General features: G+C 40.3%; 1 protein-coding gene across 2 annotated transcripts in view; it reads right to left on the reverse strand.

The window, feature by feature from the left end:
• Positions 1-1,405: 1,405 nt before the first annotated feature.
• KCNAB1 (potassium voltage-gated channel subfamily A regulatory beta subunit 1) overlaps positions 1,406-19,396 on the reverse strand; it is a gene marked incomplete at its 3' end in the record, with an annotated part of 153,852 nt that continues 135,861 nt past the window's right edge. For both annotated transcript variants that reach the window (XM_081328750.1, XM_081328749.1), the window contains 6 exons: positions 10,094-10,179; positions 9,088-9,208; positions 8,207-8,301; positions 5,881-6,001; positions 1,961-2,049; positions 1,406-1,495 (listed from right to left, as the gene is read on the reverse strand). In XM_081328750.1, coding sequence (XP_081184876.1) covers positions 1,406-1,495; positions 1,961-2,049; positions 5,881-6,001; positions 8,207-8,301; positions 9,088-9,208; positions 10,094-10,179 — 602 coding nt within the window. The remainder of the gene's footprint in view (positions 1,496-1,960; positions 2,050-5,880; positions 6,002-8,206; positions 8,302-9,087; positions 9,209-10,093; positions 10,180-19,396) is intronic.

Here is a 19,396-nt window from a genome sequence, read left to right on the forward strand (position 1 = left end):
CAGAATCTGCACCCAAATTCTACAATGCAGCCCTGGCATTCATTGGTCTGGTTTAATACTTGGCTATTTTTGATATTCAGATGGACAGGATGATTGAAAAATCCAAGCACTTGCTCCTGTTAGTCTAATGCTGCAATAATAACAATCACAGATGCAATTTACAAATGGAATGGGGGGAAGGGAAGGAACTGAGCAAACAAAAATCTGAGGAGTTCATTGAACTGTGTTAAAGATTTCATCTACAAGGCTATCAGAAAATTATACAGTTCTACACACTATGTACATTTATTATACAGTTGCCTAGACATTGCCAAAAAGATTTTAATAAAAGAGCATTTTAAGTACAGCATTTCAATTTCCATTTCGGTAGCAACAATAATTTTTCTCTTAATTTCACTGGCTAAGTGTTCTTCAGTGAACATCTTACAGCAATCTCCATGGTACCTGTTTACTTCGGTACTTACACTTCAGAAAGTAACTTGACATTTTTAAAACAATGCATTACAATCCAGCCAAAATCACATTAAAATTATGTTATTTCAGTGGGATTGTACAGCAATTCCAAGCATTCTTTCTTAAAGAATTCTTACAATGTGCTTCAAGCAAAGTTCTCAGCATGCCAGAAGGGTTTATATAATATTGATAAAAACAAGTTAGTCCTGCCTGCAGGTTTACAGTCTGAATCTTGCTTATAAGTGTTTGGCTGGAACAGATACATGTTTTAAAAATTAGATGATAGACATAGATAGCAATCTCTAATTACTCATTTTTTTGGTCTTTAAACAGTAAACCCTTCTTTCAGCCCAAAGACAAACTAAACAGTTTATCTAGAAATCAATTCTATTTAAAAATGCAAATGGAAAAACTTTGAACTTAGTTAAGATAGCTTGAAGAATCTAAATCCCTGAAATTGTCTAAGCTTTCAACTGTGTCTTGCTTTTTGTTTATTGAAAAAATATAGCTATACATCCTTCTTTTTATTTTCAAGTACCTAAGGCTTAGAAATCTTTGATTCTTTGTATTTTCACGGCATAAATAGGAAGAAAGAAAAATAAGACTCAGTGGGGTTAGAATCTGTTAGGAAAATCCTGCACAAACCCCAATTAACTGAATGTTTCTGCATTATTTTCTATATTTTTTCATTCTTTCATTAGAGTCAAATTGATCTCAGTCAAAATTTTATCCAAACTCTTAAGATTTGATATATTTTAAAAACAGTAAAGACAATTTAGTTTAGACAGATCAGCTATGTTACTGAATTTTAGTGGAACATAACTGCCTTGGAGGATCTAGTAAATTACAATTGCAGAGTATTTTTTATTGTAACTGGATAGTATCAACTCAGTATACTACTATGCACAGAGCTGTTGTTTAGCCATGCAGTCCAGACTAATCATGCAGTACATTAGGATCTGTAGTCCTTTTTGCAGAAAGGTTTGTTCCCCAAAATATTATCAATTTCATTCACAATGTGAGATGTCATCTTTGGAAGAACCTGTAGGCAAAGAAACACACATGTACTTTAACTAGTGTTGCTCTATGATTTTGAAACATAGATTACAACAATTGTAATTGCAATTGAGTTCCAATTGCAAAGGAACTCAAGAAAAATTGAATTCTGTAATGCCTTTAATCTCCATACAATGGTCATTCTTTTTTGCTTTGTTTAATCTAAAAGAATCTGAAGCTCAAATACTTTGGCTACTAAATGAGAAGAAAGGACTCATTGGAAATGACCCGGATGTTGAGAAAGATTGAAGGTAAAAGGAGAAGGGGGTGGCAGAGGATGAGGTAGTTAGATAGTGTCATCGACTCAATTAACATGAATTTGGGCAAACTCTGGGAGGCAGTGGAGAAAAGGGGGGCCTGGCGTGCTATGGTCCATGGGGTCACAAAGGGTCAGACACAACTTAGTGACTGAACAACAACAACTAATCCTAAAGAAAGCCTCTGTACTTGCCTGTATGGCACCCAGATTTTCTATCAATTGCGCAGCATTGGATGATCCAAGGAGAACAGAACTCACACCTTCATTACGAAGACACCATGCTGGGAACATGGGAAGTACATAATAAAGCATTTTGGAGTCAGCAAAGATAACATTAAATTGGCAAACTTAGTTCTCGGAAATTTTATGAGGCCTTTACCTTCACCATTATTATTTTAGTGAAACACTTCCCAACTGCCTTTCAAAAATTCAGTTTTCCCACAGGTCAGTTCCGTATCATTTCAATGTTCATAAAATTCATTATATTAATTAAGAACTAACTCAGTAATATTTTGAAAAACAAAAGCAGTATATAAAATAAATGTTTAATGAAATTTTGAAGAAAATACATTTTAATCAAATTAAAATTAATTAATTAAAATTAATTAATTTTAATTACCTTTCACAAATATCTAAATGTCAAAGGTTTTTGATAAGTTGCAAAACTTGGACTATACTGCTATTATAAAAAAATTCAAATATGAAAGGTTTTTGTAAGAATGAATATAAATTGTGAATATTATTTACAGCTTGCCATTAATTTTTGTAAGAATTAATCATGCATTTTGTGTCACTGATCTTATGCAAATGACATAACTTGCCATTTTGATGCAGTTTTGTATTTAATGAACATTAAAATTACAATTTCATTGTAAATAGAATAGAGTAGAGTAGAGTAGAGTAGAGTAGAATAGAAGTTGGAAGGGACCTTGGAGGTGTTCTAGTCACACACACACACACACACACACATACACCCCCGCTCAAGCAGGAGAACTTATACCATCTCGGAAAAGTGACTGTCTAGCCTCTTTTTAAAAATCTCCAGTGATGGAGCGTCCACGATTTCTGGGGGCAAGCTATACCACTGGTTAATTGTCCTCACTGTCAGGAAGTTTCTCCTTAATTCCATCATAATATCAAAGAATGTATATTTGTGGAACTATATAAATAAGGAGCATGCTTATAATGGGATCTTTGTGCCATATCATCTTGTTAACGTAAAACAGCTTTTATTGTAGTAGTATCTAGCAAGATTCTATAACCTGGAAGATTCGGTTGGATTCTGTTTTCATTTATCAGGTGAAGCATGTTTTGCTTCCTTAGTTTGTTTTTGCTGCTGCTGCTGCTTTTTAAATTTTGTAAGTAGGATTTTATTTGCAATTATGATCTAAGATCATTGGCTGGCTGCTGGGATGGAGTTGAACCTAGGTCTCCCCAGTTCTGTAACCATTAGAATATACTTATTTCTGTTCATTTTAATTGTGGCTGAAATTCATGCTTGGATTTAAAAAATAGCTATTAAATTATTTCAACACCAATAGTATATTTAAATTACCGTATATACTTGAGTATAAGCCGACTCGAGTATAAGCCGAGACCCCCAATTTCACCCCCAAAAACTGGGAAAAGTTGTTGACTCGAGTATAAGCCGATCCGCCGTTCTGCAAGCCTCCGCCGCCGGCGGAGGCTGGATCCGCGCTCTGCAAGCCTCTGCCGCCAGCAGAGGCTCGATCCGCCATTTTGCAAGCCTGAATACACAGGAATACCCTGTGTGGCCGCGGCTCTCGGGGAAGCCCTGGCTGTCCGCTTCCTCGCTCCACGCTGCCATTCGGGGCCCGCGCGTTCCCCAGGCAAATCGCGGCGCCCAGCAGGCGAGGAAACACGCCCGCTCCAGTCGCCCCCCCTTCCCTCAGGAGACGCGAAGCAAGTGACCGCCCGGAGCTTACCGAGGACTTGCGCGCGGCCGAGGCTTCGGTGCTTCCAGGATCGCGCGCACCTCTCCCAAGCCGCCGCCGTCCGGAGACCTGCCGAAGTTTGGGGAGGTTTGGGGAGGTGCGCGCGCACCTCCCCAAACCTCCCCAAACGTCGGCAGGTCTCCGGACCTCCGCGCCCTGCCTGCCTGCTTCTTTCCGCTGCGGAAAGAAGCAGGCAGGCAGGGCGCGGAGGAACGGAGACCTGCCGACGTTTGGGGAGGTTTGGGCGCCTCCTCAAACCTCCCCAAACGTCGGCAGGTCTCCGTTCCTCCTGCCGACGTTTGGGGAGGTTTGGGCGCCTCCCCAAACCTCCCCAGGTCTCCGTTCCTCCTGCCGACGTTTGGGGAGGTTTGGGCACCTCCCCAAACCTCCCCAGGTCTCCGTTCCTCCGCGCAGACCTGCCGACGTTTGGGGAGGTTTGGGCGCCTCCCCAAACCTCCCCAGGTCTCCGTTCCTTCGCGCAGACCTGCCGACGTTTGGGGAGGTTTGGGCGCCTCCCCAAACCTCCCCAAACGTCGGCAGGTCTCCGTTCCTCCTGCCTACGTTTGGGGAGGTTTGGGCGCCTCCCCAAACCTCCCCAGGTCTCCGTTCCTCCGCGCAGACCTGCCGACGTTTGGGGAGGTTTGGGCGCCTCCCCAAACCTCCCCAAACGTCGCGCAGACCTGCCGACGTTTGGGGAGGCGCCCAAACCTCCCCAAACGTCGGCAGGTCTGCGCGGAGGAACGGAGACCTGGGGAGGTTTGGGGAGGTGCCCAAACCTCCCCAAACGTCGGCAGGAGGAACGGAGACCTGCCGACGTTTGGGGAGGTTTGGGGAGGCGCCCAAACCTCCCCAAACGTTGGCAGGTCTGCGCGGAGGAACGGAGACCTGGGGAGGTTTGGGGAGGCGCCCAAACCTCCCCAAACGTCGGCAGGAGGAACGGAGACCTGCCGAAGTTTGGGGAGGTTTGGGGAGGCGCCCAAACCTCCCCAAACGTCGGCAGGTCTGCGCGGAGGAACGGAGACCTGGGGAGGTTTGGGGAGGTGCCCAAACCTCCCCAAACGTCGGCAGGAGGAACGGAGACCTGCCGACGTTTGGGGAGGTTTGGGGAGGCGCCCAAACCTCCCCAAACGTCGGCAGGAGGAACGGAGACCTGCCGACGTTTGGGGAGGTTTGGGGAGGCGCCCAAACCTCCCCAAACGTCGGCAGGTCTGCGCGGAGGAACGGAGACCTGGGGAGGTTTGGGGAGGCGCCCAAACCTCCCCAAACGTCGGCAGGTCTCCGTTCCTCCGCGCCCTGCCTGCCTGCTTCTTTCCGCTGCGGAAAGAAGCAGGCAGGCAGGGCGCGGAGGAACGGAGACCTGCCGTTTGGGGAGGTTTGGGGAGGTGCGCGCGCACCTCCCCAAACCTCCCCAAACTTCAGCAGGTCTCGGACGGCGGTGGCTTGGGAGAGGTGCGCGCGATCCCGGAAGCACCAAAGCCTCGGCCGCGCACAAGTCCTCGGTAAGTTTTTTTTGTTGACTGGAGTATAAGCCGAAGTGGAATTTTTCAGCCCAAAAAGTGGGCTGAAAAATTCGGCTTATACTCAAGTATATACGGTATTTGGATTCAAACTTCAAAGGAGACCACCCCAGTTAATGGGATTGAAATCATGAGTAATTTAAATCCTGCTGTTTTTGATGAGCAATCCTTAGTGTAGTTAAATCTGGCTTTTAATAAAGAAATGGCAAGTGTTAGCATTGTGTTCAATGAGCCATTTTCCATTTTCTCTTGAATGGACAGTATCTCTTCAATGATGATGATGACTTAGCTACAGCTACACCCAACCTAAGTATTCTTCCTGCTTCAGAAATATTTGCTCTATCATACATATACATCATAACACACATACACATTATTAATTTAGATTTACACAAACAACATCTATCTAATTGGGGTTACAAAGCCCAAGCTGTCATTTTTCCCCCTCCTGCCTCTTATCCTGGGACCGGGACAGCATTACAGCATTTTACATAAGTAAATAAATTCAAACATAAATAAAATTATGACATCACTGGGGAAAATTCTACCTGAGAACAAGCTCATAATGTCAACGCAGTTAAGCATCACTGAGCACAAAGATAAAAAAATAAGGACGGGGGGGGACCCCCAAATTCCTTACCGACTGCTAGCTGAGGTAGTGTACATCCAAGGCGTTCAGCAATTGGGAAAAGTTCTTTCAGTTTTGTTTGTTGCTTTCTTCCTTCCTCGCTCACAATTTTCTCCTTTAGCCACTGATAGCACTGGCAAATCAAAACACAATAAAAGACAATTTAAGCCCACATGTCTGAATTTCAATTCACAGAATTTCCACCCAGTTGCCATACTAGCTGAGAATTACATATGATGTTCAGCACACCTAAGGGGGACCACATTGAAGGAGCCTGGTTTATATCAGCCCTTAATCCTCACCTTCATTTTGCTGATCAATGTTATTTCAAAGTTTTATCAGAAAATGTATGTACTATACATATACAAATTTTATTGGAAAATGTATGTATTACTCTATACATCCAAGAAGTTACTGAATGAAGCCACTTTCTGGCTCTTTCAACATACTGAATCAATAGATTTACCAATCACTCTTGATTTACACTCACAGGGAAAAAAACCATAGTTATTATTAAGCAAAATTTGCATGTTGTGCGAGCATGTTGCTATTGTACCGAAGAAAAATAGGAAATTTGTGATCTTCCAGATGTTGAAGATACCCAATAGCTCTAACCAATTTGGCTAATAGTGAAGGTTGTTGAAAACTGTAGTTCTAAATTCAGAAGACTCCGATTGTAATCATAGTGTGATTTTTCACTATCATCAATAAGGGTAGTTATACTAACCATAAATTGACCAGCAATCATGAACAAAATTATTCTCATAAGAGTGGTTGGAGGATGGGAGTTTACTTCTATGTTGTATTTAATCCTCATTTAATTCACATACGTAATCTGAGCTAAACACAACAAAACATTTGTCTATTAATCTCTTGTGTGGAACCACCTATCCGCCTTAAAGACTGACCTGCAAAGCTGTAAAGACTGCTTTTGAATACACCACAATAATTGGCATGCATTGTGTCATCCTTCAAAATAGCAAACAACTTTTATACTTTTGCCAAGAAAATGGTCTAGACAGGGGTGAAATATTTAGACAAGTCTGTATGTCAACTGACAAGATTTCCAGGTTACAAGGCATGTCTTTAATTACTTTGGGGGAAAATGTTGAACTTTCACAATTCAGAGTGATGATGTGGTCAGACCAGAGCCGGAAGAGTCTGGTCATTGATGGTGCCAGTTCTAAAACAGGAGTTCTTTGTTTTACAAGTACACAAAGAGAGAATTTTGAAAAGCAAAAATGAAAACAGGAATAAAATATATGGAGTTGGAATGTTCTATAAGTGGGTGAATGGCCTGAAATAAGCCACTTTATTATCAGTTGATTAGATGATTCAGACGTGAGAAATGGAGTGGCAATAATATTTTAAAAATATTGCTCTGTATGAGCTCAGCTATAACCCAATAAACGATAGGATGTTATCTAGTAGAATTAGTGGCTACCAGTAGACATTAATCTTAAACTGATACATGCATTCAGGGCTTTTTTTCTCATAGAACACCCAGAACGGAGTTCCGGCACCTTGTTTGGATGGAACCATGTAGGGTAGGCAAGGTGGGTTGTATGACATGTGTGAGTTCCGGCACCTTTTTCTTTTACAAAAAAAGCACTGCATGCATTTAATGCAGGTGCAGTGACTGAAGAGACTGAGAAATTCTATTGCAAAAGGGTAAACTGCGACATCTTGAAGCAACACAATGCCATGAATGGATGTTTAGAATGCAAAAACTCACAAAATGGAAGATCTTGGAACTACAGTCAGATTCTTATTGAATAAATTTTTGCTGGTCATTCACTGAATAAATATTATTGATTGACTGACCGATTGGATAAATGCAATAATACAGTGGAGTTTTGCAAAGAAAATCTATTTATTGCTGATTCTTGCTTCAAGCAACATAGATATAAACTCTACAAATGAACATCATTAAATGAAGCATATTGGAATAAACCTAGTTATATATTAATAAATAGAAGACGGAAAAGTGAAATCCAGTCAACCAGGACATTTTCTGATTCAGATTATGGAGAGATCACATTACTAGATCAAAATGTAAGGATTAAATTTAAAAGTTCAAAGAGAAGTCGTCTTGTCAGAATATAAGACCAACGTAAGGAACAGATTCAGTATGCTTATGTGAAATTTGATTGGAAAAGAAACTGAGGCATGAAATAAGAGACAATGGGAAAGCTGAGGTTTTTTCTAGAGACAAGGATACATATTGTCCTTCGTATTTGTTTACACTAAGTAGAAAACGTTGTAGGACAAAAGTAGTTCAGGACTCAGGTGAAGCTCTTGTGAGGCAGATTTCCCAGGTAGCCTATGGGAGAAATACCTTCAAGGATGCCCTTGATCCTTCGGGGACTCCACTGGCATATTTTCCTGAGATAATCCCACAAGCAAGTGGAGACCAAGTCATTGCTCCAACTCCTACAAAGCAATCAGTGAGACAATACTGTAGAAATATCAAAACTAACACAAACTGTTTTAAAAACCCCAAACAATAAAAGGCCAGAAACCACTTCTCTAAGAACAGTTACATCATTTTGAGGCTTAGAAAATGTTCAGTCAGGAAAGAGATTAGACGTTTTTCAAAATAATGCAAAATATATAAAATGAATATGGTTTTTATCCCACTTTGTGCAAGCCCCAGTCCCATGTAGGGAACCTCCAAGACCAGAATAAAGCAATCATGCAATTCATTGCCTATTTTGTTGAAGAGAAATGCCAGTCTTCTCGTGGAGGCTTAATTCTTAGAAAGTTTATTTAGGATTGCACCCAATTTGGTCTAATGGTTAAGACACCAGTCTAGGAACCAGGAGATGTGAATTCTATCCCTGTCTTAGGCATAAAGGTTGGCTGGGTGATTCAGCCCCATTCACTTCCTAGTGTTGCTATGAGGAAAGAAGGAGGGGGAGGGAATATTAGGTATGAGTTATTTTTAAAAATAATAAAGATAGGATTCAAAAAATCTAATCTTAGACCTTTAGGAGTGAGAAAATGAGCATCTGTAGTTTTCATACATGACATAAAAGTGCTGCAGTCATGAAGAAGCCTTGCTGTCAGTTCCTTACATGCATAAAGATAATTCTTCTAGGCAAAGATTTATATACCTACCAAAATGATTAAACAGGCACTGTCTCCAAGTATATGCTTTGGACATAAAAAGAATTGATTTCTCATTCTTTCATGAAAGATGCTGCCTTGGTACATTACCTATCTTGTGGTATAATTCTGGCAACTGAACTTCAACTTTGTCTCTTTGGAAAAGGTGATATTCTGCTTGTTCACATACCGGTGGGATCATATTAAACTGTCTTGCAACCGAATATGCTTCCTGTTGAGAATCAGCAGCAAAAGAAAAATACATTAGCAGGGAGAATTCCTCAGGCATAAAATCATACATCAGTCAAAACCACTGTTTTCCATTCCTCATTCAGGCGTTATGTATTAAGGATCTGACACTCGATTTACTTGGTGAATACATTAAAAATATTTTGAGCAATGAAAAAAGCACTGCTCTGAATGATCTGATAGTTTTTGTTTTTTTAAAAAAAATTGTACAAAAGCCTGCAGATAGCATCCTCTCATGGGTGACAAAACACTATTTGCAAAAATGTGTGTGCATTAAGTAAAGACAAAGGCACATTATACAGTATATAGTAGCTGCCATGAATGCAATATGGTAATGTAACAAATTGAAATGATAAATCAGAAAGCTATATTTTAAAAAGCAAGTGTAGCTTCAGTTGCTGGCTAACTGTGTATAAACAGCTCTTGAATTGCAAAATAAATATAGGAACATACAAATCAACGTATGTTGGGAAAAGGAAGAAGCATGCATGATGAAGATTTAGGTCTATGTCAAGTTGATCATGCATCTCACTGATGCATTTTTAATTCCTATAAGCAGATGCCCTGCTGGTTTTTCTGGCCTTGGGGAACAAAGGAAGAATGGTAGAGCAAGTCAATATTCGGCCCAATTCCAGTGTTTCTACAATTTATTCAAAAGTGATAACATAGGAAATGCAGGTACTAGTCTTTCAATTTTGACATTTTCCCACAATGAAAATACAAGAGGAAAATGTTTGATGACAACATTGTGTACATGGCCCACAAACATGAGACTATAGAATCACAGCAATTTCAGGCCAGAATATTCTTGATGTTTAATTAAATGTGAATTAGTTGATTATTGTTCATTCCCAAAAAGCTAGATTACCATAATCTCCATGGCACTCCAGCGCGAAGTCCCCCAATACATTGTCATCCCCCGATCAATCACATGTGTCATTGCTCGGACAATCTCTAAATCAGAAAAAAAGGCAGAATTATGCAACAGATGCAAATAGATAACACCCTACTTCAGGAGCCAATATTTTCAATTTATGCAAGAGAAATGGAGTGCATGTGATGCTGATCCATTACCAGCATCTTTCACTTTGATGCAGAAAATCTGTAGAGAAATTCTGAATTCATTTAGATGAGTTGGGTTACAGTGCTGTACACACTCACAAAGCTGATCACAAGGCCTATTAGATTTTCTTCAGGCCTTGCCCTGAACATAATGGAGATAGGACTATGCACGGGATTAGGGCACTGTCCCTGTTACAGGTAGTCCTCGACTTACAACAGTTCCTTTAGTGACTGTTGAAAGTTACAACGGCACTGAAAAAAAGTGTCTTGACCATTTTTCACACTTACAACCTTTGTAGCAGCCTCATGACCCTGTGATCAAAATTCAGATGCTTGGCAACTGGTTCATACTTATGCCCATTGCTGTGTCCCAAGGTCATGTGATCACCTTTTGCCACCTTTTGACAAGCAAAATGAATGGGGAAGCCACTTAACAACTGTGTTACTAACTTTTCAAGTGCAGTGCTTCACTTAACATCTGTGGCAAAAAGGGTCATAAAATGGGGCAAAACTCACTTAAGAAATGTCTCACTCAACAACATAAATTTTGGGCTCAATTGCGGTCGTAAGCTGAGGACTACCTGTATTTTCTTGATCTGACTTAACTGTGGTCCAATAAATGTTGTACATATTACAGTGGTACAAAACATTCAAGATACATTGGTCTGAAGGAAGCACTGCTCCTCAAGCATGGAAACAGGCACATCTTCTAAAACGTTCTCAGATCATCTCTGCATTTACAGGCAGGAAATGCTGTTTAGCACTGATCCGTTTGTACGCAAAAACAGTATCTATGAACCCGCATGCACATACAGGCAACCCAAGAAAACTTTATGCTAAAGTGGTTTATATCGTATTGCTTTCTATACACATATGGATTCATGTCCTTGTATGGAGGTCACTAAAAGATTTTTCACACTTTCCCTTTCAATACATCTACATTCAACTTGGCCAGTAGCCACCCTGAATGAAATCCCAGCCTTATTGGGAAGAAAGAAAAAGCTGTTAGCATGAAGCTTAGTCTTTCCTCATTTTTGTGCTGTTTCCCAAGAGCGTTGTAAAAGTAGCGAGATAGGGATATGTTCATCATCACCTCAGGAGTAAAAAAATCTTATGTTCATCATCACCTCAGGAGTAAAAAAAAAATCTAACAGATGGAGAGAGTGATAACATTTGGACTTTCTCTGTTTGGATGCCTTTTTAAAATTTTCTAGGCACCCATATGGATATGCAAAAGAATGTACCACTTTGCTTCACCAAATATGTATGCATGCCCTGAAGGCATCAGGAAGGCCTTAAACAAGTCACATTGCACTTGCTTGGTAGCTTTAAAGTGTGGATAGATATGCTTCGTTCTTCATCTGCACAGCCCAAATGTAAAATGTGAAATAAAACTGTTTTGAAAGTACTTTAGTAGCCCAACCAGGGCATATTGCTGGACCCGCGGTTCCTATATATGTGCCTGGTACATTCTTTTCTAGACTGAGAGGCTTTTCAGACAAACACTCATACCCTAATCACCACACTCCTGCAAGTTGGTCTTCATGGGTTGCCCTTTGAAGACCACCCGGAATTTTCCGCTGGTTCTCAATGCAGCAACATGGGCAGTGATGGGCATGCCTCAGTAGGCCCACATAACATCTCTCCTTCATAAGCTATCTTGCCAGTTTGCTTTCAATTGCAATTCAAGGTGCTGGTCATTACCTACAATAAAGCTTTACCTGGTGTAAAGCCTGGTGACTTGAGGGACTGTCTGTCTCCAATACTGTAGTTATCTGCCTGGCCTATTCTGTCTTGTAGGGTTGGCAGTCTCCAGGTTCCTTCAATTAAAAACAATGTTATCTATTGGGACACTGGAAGCACACTTTCTCAGTAGAACACCTGCCCTCTGGAATGAGTCATCCCCAAGACCTAGGGTAGATGGCCCCACTCTGCTATTGTTTATAATGGTTATGAAAGCCTGGATCTTCACCCAGGTCTTTGGTGAGGGAGGGCGAAACCCCTTACTTCATTTCTAACTGGTCTGTTCTTGCCATCTTTTATTTAAACTTGGCTTTATTGTATTTCCCTTGTTTTAGTTGTCCTTCAGACATGACACATGAAGTTGAGATAAGGGAAACTTTGGTCACCTAAATATAAAACATTTGGAAATTATAAATAATAATGTTATTTTGAATATTGATGGGAAATTAAAGCCTGGGGAAAAAAGCAATAACAGGACACTGATTGTATACAAGGATCAAGTGCAAATGCAATTAAGATATGTATAAGCTAAAAATATTGATCATTGTAACAAAGATGTTTTTATTTAGTTGATAATAATAAGAACTGTATCAGCCTAATATTTATTTATTTATTTATTTATTTAATCCCATTTATATCCCACCCTTCTCCGAAGACCCAGGGCGGCTTACAATCTAAGAAGCACAAATCAATGTGCTTAGCAATAGCCTTCATTCTATGTATATGCCTGCTTATTAGGGCTTTCGCCCCCCCCCCCCAAGCGGCATTATTACAAAGTCAGCTTATTGCCCCCAACAATCGGGGTCCTCATTTTACCTACCTCGGAAGGATGGAAGGCTGAGTCAACCTTGAGATAATAATAATAATAAAGTTGGAAGGGACCTTGGAGGTCATCTAGTCCAACCCCCTGCTCAGGCAGCAAACTCTAGACCATTTTGGACAAATGGCTGTCCAGTCTCTTCTTAAAAACTTCCAGTGTTGGAGCATTCACCACTTCTGGAGGCAGGTTGTTCCACTGGTTAATTGTTCTAACTGTCAGGAAGTTTCTCCTTAGTTCTAGGTTGCTTCTCTCCTTGATTAGTTTCCATCCATTGCTTCTTGTCCTGCCTTTGGGCGCTTTGGAGAATAGCTTGAGTCTCTCTTCCTTGTGGCAGCCCCTGAGATATTGGAACACTGCTATCATGTCCCCCCTCGTCCTTCTCTTCATTAAACTAGACATATCCAATTCCAGCAGCCGTTCCTTATATATTTTAGTCTCCAGTCCCCTAATCATCTTTGTTGCTCTTCTCTGTACTCTTTCTAGAGTCTCAACATCTTTTTTACATTGTGGTGACCAAAACTGGATGCAGTTTTCCAAGTGTGGCCTTACCAAGGCATTGTAAAGTGGTATTAAAGTTCACGGAATCTTGATTCTATTCCTCTGTTAATGCAGCCTAGCACTCTGTTGGCTTTTTTGGCAGCTGCAGCACACTGCTGGCTCAAATTTAAGTGATTGTCCACTAGGACTCCGAGATCCCTCTCACAGTTACTACTATTGAGCAAGGTACCCCCTATACTATACCTGTACATTTGGTTAAGCCTGTCTTCTGGTGTGTTGGCTATTCCTGCCAGCTTGGTGTTGTCTGCAAATTTGATGAGTTCCCCATTTATTCCTTCGTCCAAATCATTGATGAAGATGTTGAAGAGCACTGGGCCCAGAACAGAGCCCTGGGGCACCCCACTACATACTTTCCTCCATGTAGATACGGTTCCATTAAGGACCACCCGCTGAGTACGGCCGGTCAGCCAGCTAAGAATGTATCTGGTGGTGATTCTGTATAACCCACATTTTTCTACCTTATCAAGTAGAAGGTTGTGGTCTACTTTATCAAATGCCTTACTGAAGTCCAAGTAAATTATATCCACAGCATTCCTCTGATCCACTAATTTTGTCACTTGGTCAAAGAATGCAATAAGATTTGTCTGGCATGGTCTGTTTTTGACAAACCCATGTTGGCTTTTAGTAATGACTTTGTTTGCCTCTAGGTGTTCGCTGATTCGTTGTTTGAATATCTTTTCCAGAATCTTACCAGGTAAGGGAAAAAGAGAGGAAATATCCGATGTTGTAATATGAGATTTATACTAAAGACTTATGTATGCTATTGAACTATTGATCAATCCAGTCATCACATTGCTTTTTAAATATTCAATTATAAAATGAGAAAATCAATAAAATGTTATATATAAAAAAGACATGACACATTTTTTCAGTGTCTTTCCGAAATGCAGTACCTGGAACTAGGGTTTGTAGTACTACTCTAAATATGGTTTAATACTACAGAGAGGAACCATTACTTCTCTTGACTTTGATACTATACTTTTGTTAATGGAGCCAAGGACTGTGTTTGCTTTTTTAAGGGGAGAGAGGGCAAATACATCACACTGTTGGTTTATATTAATCTTGTACTGCAATCCAACAAGATTCCTAGATTTTCAATCAAGAAACCATTTTGCCTTTTACCATCCAACAGTATGCAAATGCAAATGTACAGTCATGCATTTAGATCAAGTTTAGGCTTCACAGAAGAAGGGAATAGCCCTTTAGATAAATATTAATATTAATTGAGCTATAAACTACATAACCAGCTTTTTAATTTCTCTTTTTTATTCTGTATTTTTAGTTCTGAAGCTCCCCGTAAAAGAGTTCAAGCATATTATATTAAATTGCATTTTCACCTCTTAGCCTCCACTCCAATTACAAGAATAAGAAAAAAAATCCTTCTGGTATTACAATGCTAGACAATTTGCTTTGAAATAAAGTTATCTTCTTACAGTAAAATTAATATAATGAATACATCTGAAATGACATATAAACTGATTAATTGCCCTGCAATTATTTAATGTAAGAAAGGACAAAAAAGAAAATGTGTTACAATAAGTAATATCAGCCTTAATGAGACCCAGCATGCCAGTAAAGCCACTGCTGATGAGGAAGTCTATCTGATATTATTCCCACAACTAGCTCCTCATGCCATGGAACCCAAGCACTTGAGCAACCATCTCATCCCAATTGCACTGACCCATCCCGCCACATCAAGAATGGAGACATGCTGTGTTTCTGGTAGGTCAAGGAATTTGACTGGTGAGATCTAAGAAGAGACCCCCACCCTTTGGAACATCTGACCCCCAGAGTTGTGGTGAGCTCCCACTCCTCAGGTTTTATGGAAAAGTGTTAACCCTTGGCTTTGCCAATTAGCACATGGGTCTAAGAGTGCTGGGGATGCCTGGTGGCTTGAGGACACTTCCGCTGCCTTGTTGACCTGTTAACCTTCTGAGTTTTTAACTTTGTTTTATTATTTTTACTTTCAACACTTATTATATCCTACAATAATAAATGAGTTTTTAAAATAGCAAAACACCTTATGAGGTTGGAACTCTCACAGAACGTCTCCAAAGAATGCCACAAATATTGTTCTCATGTAAAATATCATGGCATGGCATGTAGTTAGACTGAAATCTTACAATTTTTGGCTATGTCATGATGTTTCAATCACAACATTTTAAAAAAAAAACATTTGGTAAGGCAAGGTAAGCAGACAATGTACATACCTTTCTGTTATCCTTTCTTGAGGCTTACTTTTATAGAAATGAAAATAAAAAAAAGATGATGCTCTGGCTTGAGAAGACAGATGGTAGACAATTTTTATCTCCATATTGCTCCTCAAAGCTTGACAATCAATGCCAGAAATCCCCAAAAGACTGCATCTCACAGTTGTTTCAGCAGGAACAACAAGGGCATCAAAACAGGGTTGGTCTCACAAATGTAAACTCCATCATTTTGAATGTGTGTGAGAGACATTGATATACACACAAAAAGGGCAGGACCTGCATTGTGGTGCTCCATCTGCCATCTTGCCATGGACACAACTTATAAGGATGGATGATGGTCAACAGTTATTGTAATAATTATTATTTTCACTTATTTTGTGGGAGAAAAAGAAATTAGGGAATTTAGGTACACTTGAAACATGTTAACATACAATTTTGTTAAGCAAAAAAAGGTTAAGTGAGGTAACATTACTCATGCGGCAAAACTATTAAAGTTTCATAACACAAGAGGGCAGCATTGTAGAAAGAGTTAAGTGGGATTTTTTGGCGCATAAACTTTAATTCCTCAAGCACAAGGCAACTAACGGAATTGAGGACAATACAATTTATACAAAGACCACAGTGGTGGGTTTGTACAAGTCCTGTTTATTTGGATATGCAAAAAAACATGAATGAATTTCAGTGGGTCATTTGACAAATTCACAGAGCTGGAAGGGCCGTTTAAGCCATCAAATGCAATTTATTCCTCTTCATGGGAATCCCAATTAAGCATCTGTAACAGATGGTTATGTAACCTCTGTCTGTTCATTATGTCATAAAAGGGACCCACTGTCTCTTTGCATCATTAGATCCACATAAAACTGCTCTCACTGTTGAGGAATCTTTTTTTCCCTTTGCCTTGAATACACATTTCATGGCCTGTACTCTATTCTCTATTTTGAAAGCTAAACCTGCCCTACTCCTTGAATTCCTTTTTATAGAACTCACTTCTCTTGATAGAATTCTGCCAGCTATGCTGTCTCTTCTCTGACTGTTGTCTAGGCAGCCTCTCTTCACCGCATCTTCCAGGGCTTTCATCTTCCAGGGCTTTTCCCACAAGCTAAGGTTGAACCCAAAGGGAATAGAGTTGCTCTTTGTCCAGAGATCATTCTAAATGAGAAGGCACTTATCCTGAAGAAACAGATCCACAATTCGAGTATTCTCTTGAATTCACAGTTACTGCTATGTAGCCAAATGGAAGTCATGGCTGGGGAGATTTTGCCCAGCTTCCATTGATGTTCCAGTTACAGCCTTACCTGAAGTCAGAAGACATGGTGACGGTAAGCAATGTCCTTATCACCACCCTTAGCATCTATTGCAACACACTCTATGCTGAATTACTTCTGAAAATTAGTGCTAAACTGGTGCTAAATTGTGTTGACCTACATGCTGATGGATAAAAGTCACTGTGCCTGAGTTAGGCTTTTATTACAAATATAGTTCTAGTTGCTGGAAAGCTTCAGGTTACAATTCAAAGTATTTTTTTTTGACCCGTAAAAACCTTAAATGGCTTGGTTCTTATGCAGGATTGCCTTCTCGAGGCAGAAATGATTGACTTAGCCTGCTTGAGTTGGCTTCTAAGTACTGACTGATTCACCTGGTACAAATATGAATGTACAGATTGCAATTCATCTGTTGTGGGGTGCACAAAGACACTGTTTTGCTGTGATGACATTCTTTCTTTGGAGAGCAGATCAGAAGCTGCCAGAAGCTTGGGGGAAAGTGACCACATCATACTGGAATTTGATATATCGCAAACACTAGCAACAGAAAACAATCCAACCAGTGTCTTGGACTTCAAAAGAGCAGACTTTAACAAACTCAGAAAACCTAGGAAAGATCCCATGGATGAAAATCCTAAACGGGAAAACAACCCAAGAAGCGTGGGAAACTCTGAAAAAGGTGATCATAAAAGCCTTGACCAGCACAATACCACTGAAAAAGAAAAATAAGAAAATCAAGAAGAAACCAGCATGGCTACACAAAGATCTCTCTGACAAACTGAAAGACAAAAAGGACGAATACAAAAACCATGAGCCAGCAGTGTGCAGCAGCAGCCAAAAAAGCTAATACAGTCTTGGGTTGTATAAACAGAGGCATAGAATCAAGATCACACAAGGTATTAGTACCTCTTTTAAAACCCTAGTAAGACCACACCTGGAATACTGCAGCCAATTTTGGACACCATATCACAAAAAAGATGTTGAGAGTTTGGAAAAAAAAATCAGAGAAGAGCAACTAAGATGATCAAAGTCCTGGAGACTAAAACATAAGAAGAATGGATGCAGGAATTGGGTTTGGCTAATCTAAAGAAAGGAGGGACGCGGTGGCTCAGTGGGTTAGGACGCTGAGCTTGTCGATCAGAAGGTCGGCAGTTTGACGGGTCGAATCCCGAGTGCCGCGTAGCAGAGTGAGCGCCTGTTACTCGTCCCAGCTTCTGCCAACCTAGCAGTTCGAAAGCACGTAAAAATGCAAGTAGAAAAATAGGGACCACTCCGGTGGGAAGGTAACAGCGTTCCGTGCGCCTTTGGCGTCTAGTCATGCCGGCCACATGACCACGGAAGAGTCCTAGGACAAGCGCTGGCTCTTCGGCTTTGAAACGGAGATGAGCACCGGCCCCTAGAGTCGGAAACGACTAGCACGCATGTGCGGGGGAACCTTTACCTTTACCTTTAATCTAAAGAAAAGAAGAAATAGGGGAGACATGACAGCAGTATTCCAGTATTTGAGGGGCTGTCACAAAGAAAAGGGGGTCCATGTTATTCACCAAAGCACCAGAGGGTAGGACAAGAAACAATGATTGGAAACTGATCACAGAGAGAAGCAACCTGGAATAAGGAGAAACTTCCTAACAGTGAGGAGGACAATTAACCAGTGGAATAGCTTACCCTCAGAAATCGTGGGCACTCCATAATTGGTGATTTTTAAAAAGAGTCTAGACAGTCACTTGTCTGAGATGGTACAGGTTCTCCTGCTTGAGCAGGAGGCTGGACTAGAAGGCCTCCAAGGTCCCTTCCAGCTATATTCTATTCTATTACAGTGCCAAATCTGGTTTCTTTTTGAAGAGAGGTCAAAACTGCTTTATTCCAAAAGTCCTCTGGGAATGGATGATAGCTGATGCTGTCTTCTGCTATCAGATGGCTAAAATGATAGCTATTGTTTATTTTACTTTTTACTGAAGTCTTTTTATCCTTTTAGCCTGTATTGTTTTTAGGGGTTTTTTATTGTTGTAAACTATTAAGAATCTTTCTGATTCTGATGGGTATAAATTAAATAAATAAGATCTCAAAGTGTGAAAATGAAACCCAAATAGATGACCTTACTTTAATTATGTTGATAAATTATGTTCCTTTATTAACAGGAGGTGTAGAATAATTTTCATAGTGCTTATAACTCTGTTCTTTAACACTATTATGCTTGATTCTATCATCTCTGTCTGTCTGTCTGTCTGTCTGTCTGTCTGTCTGTCTGTCTATCTATCTATCTATCTATCTATCTATCTATCTATCTATCTATCTATCTATCTATCTATCTATCTATCTCTGGTCTTCATCCTCTGATAAATTGTAGATTGTAGGTTTCCAAGATCTTATTTGCAGATCAGAATCTCATGTCACCTACTATCACGTTGTCATCCTTTTAACTAGTGATGCCACAAGCTGGAGGCAAATCATGTGATTTATCACTAAGCAGCATAGTTTGAGAACTGACTTGGGAAGTATACAGTGCATTATTGTAA

Source organism: Vipera berus, assembly GCF_964194415.1.
Source record: "Vipera berus genome assembly, chromosome: 5".
NCBI classification, from domain to species: Eukaryota; Metazoa; Chordata; class Lepidosauria; order Squamata; family Viperidae; genus Vipera; species Vipera berus.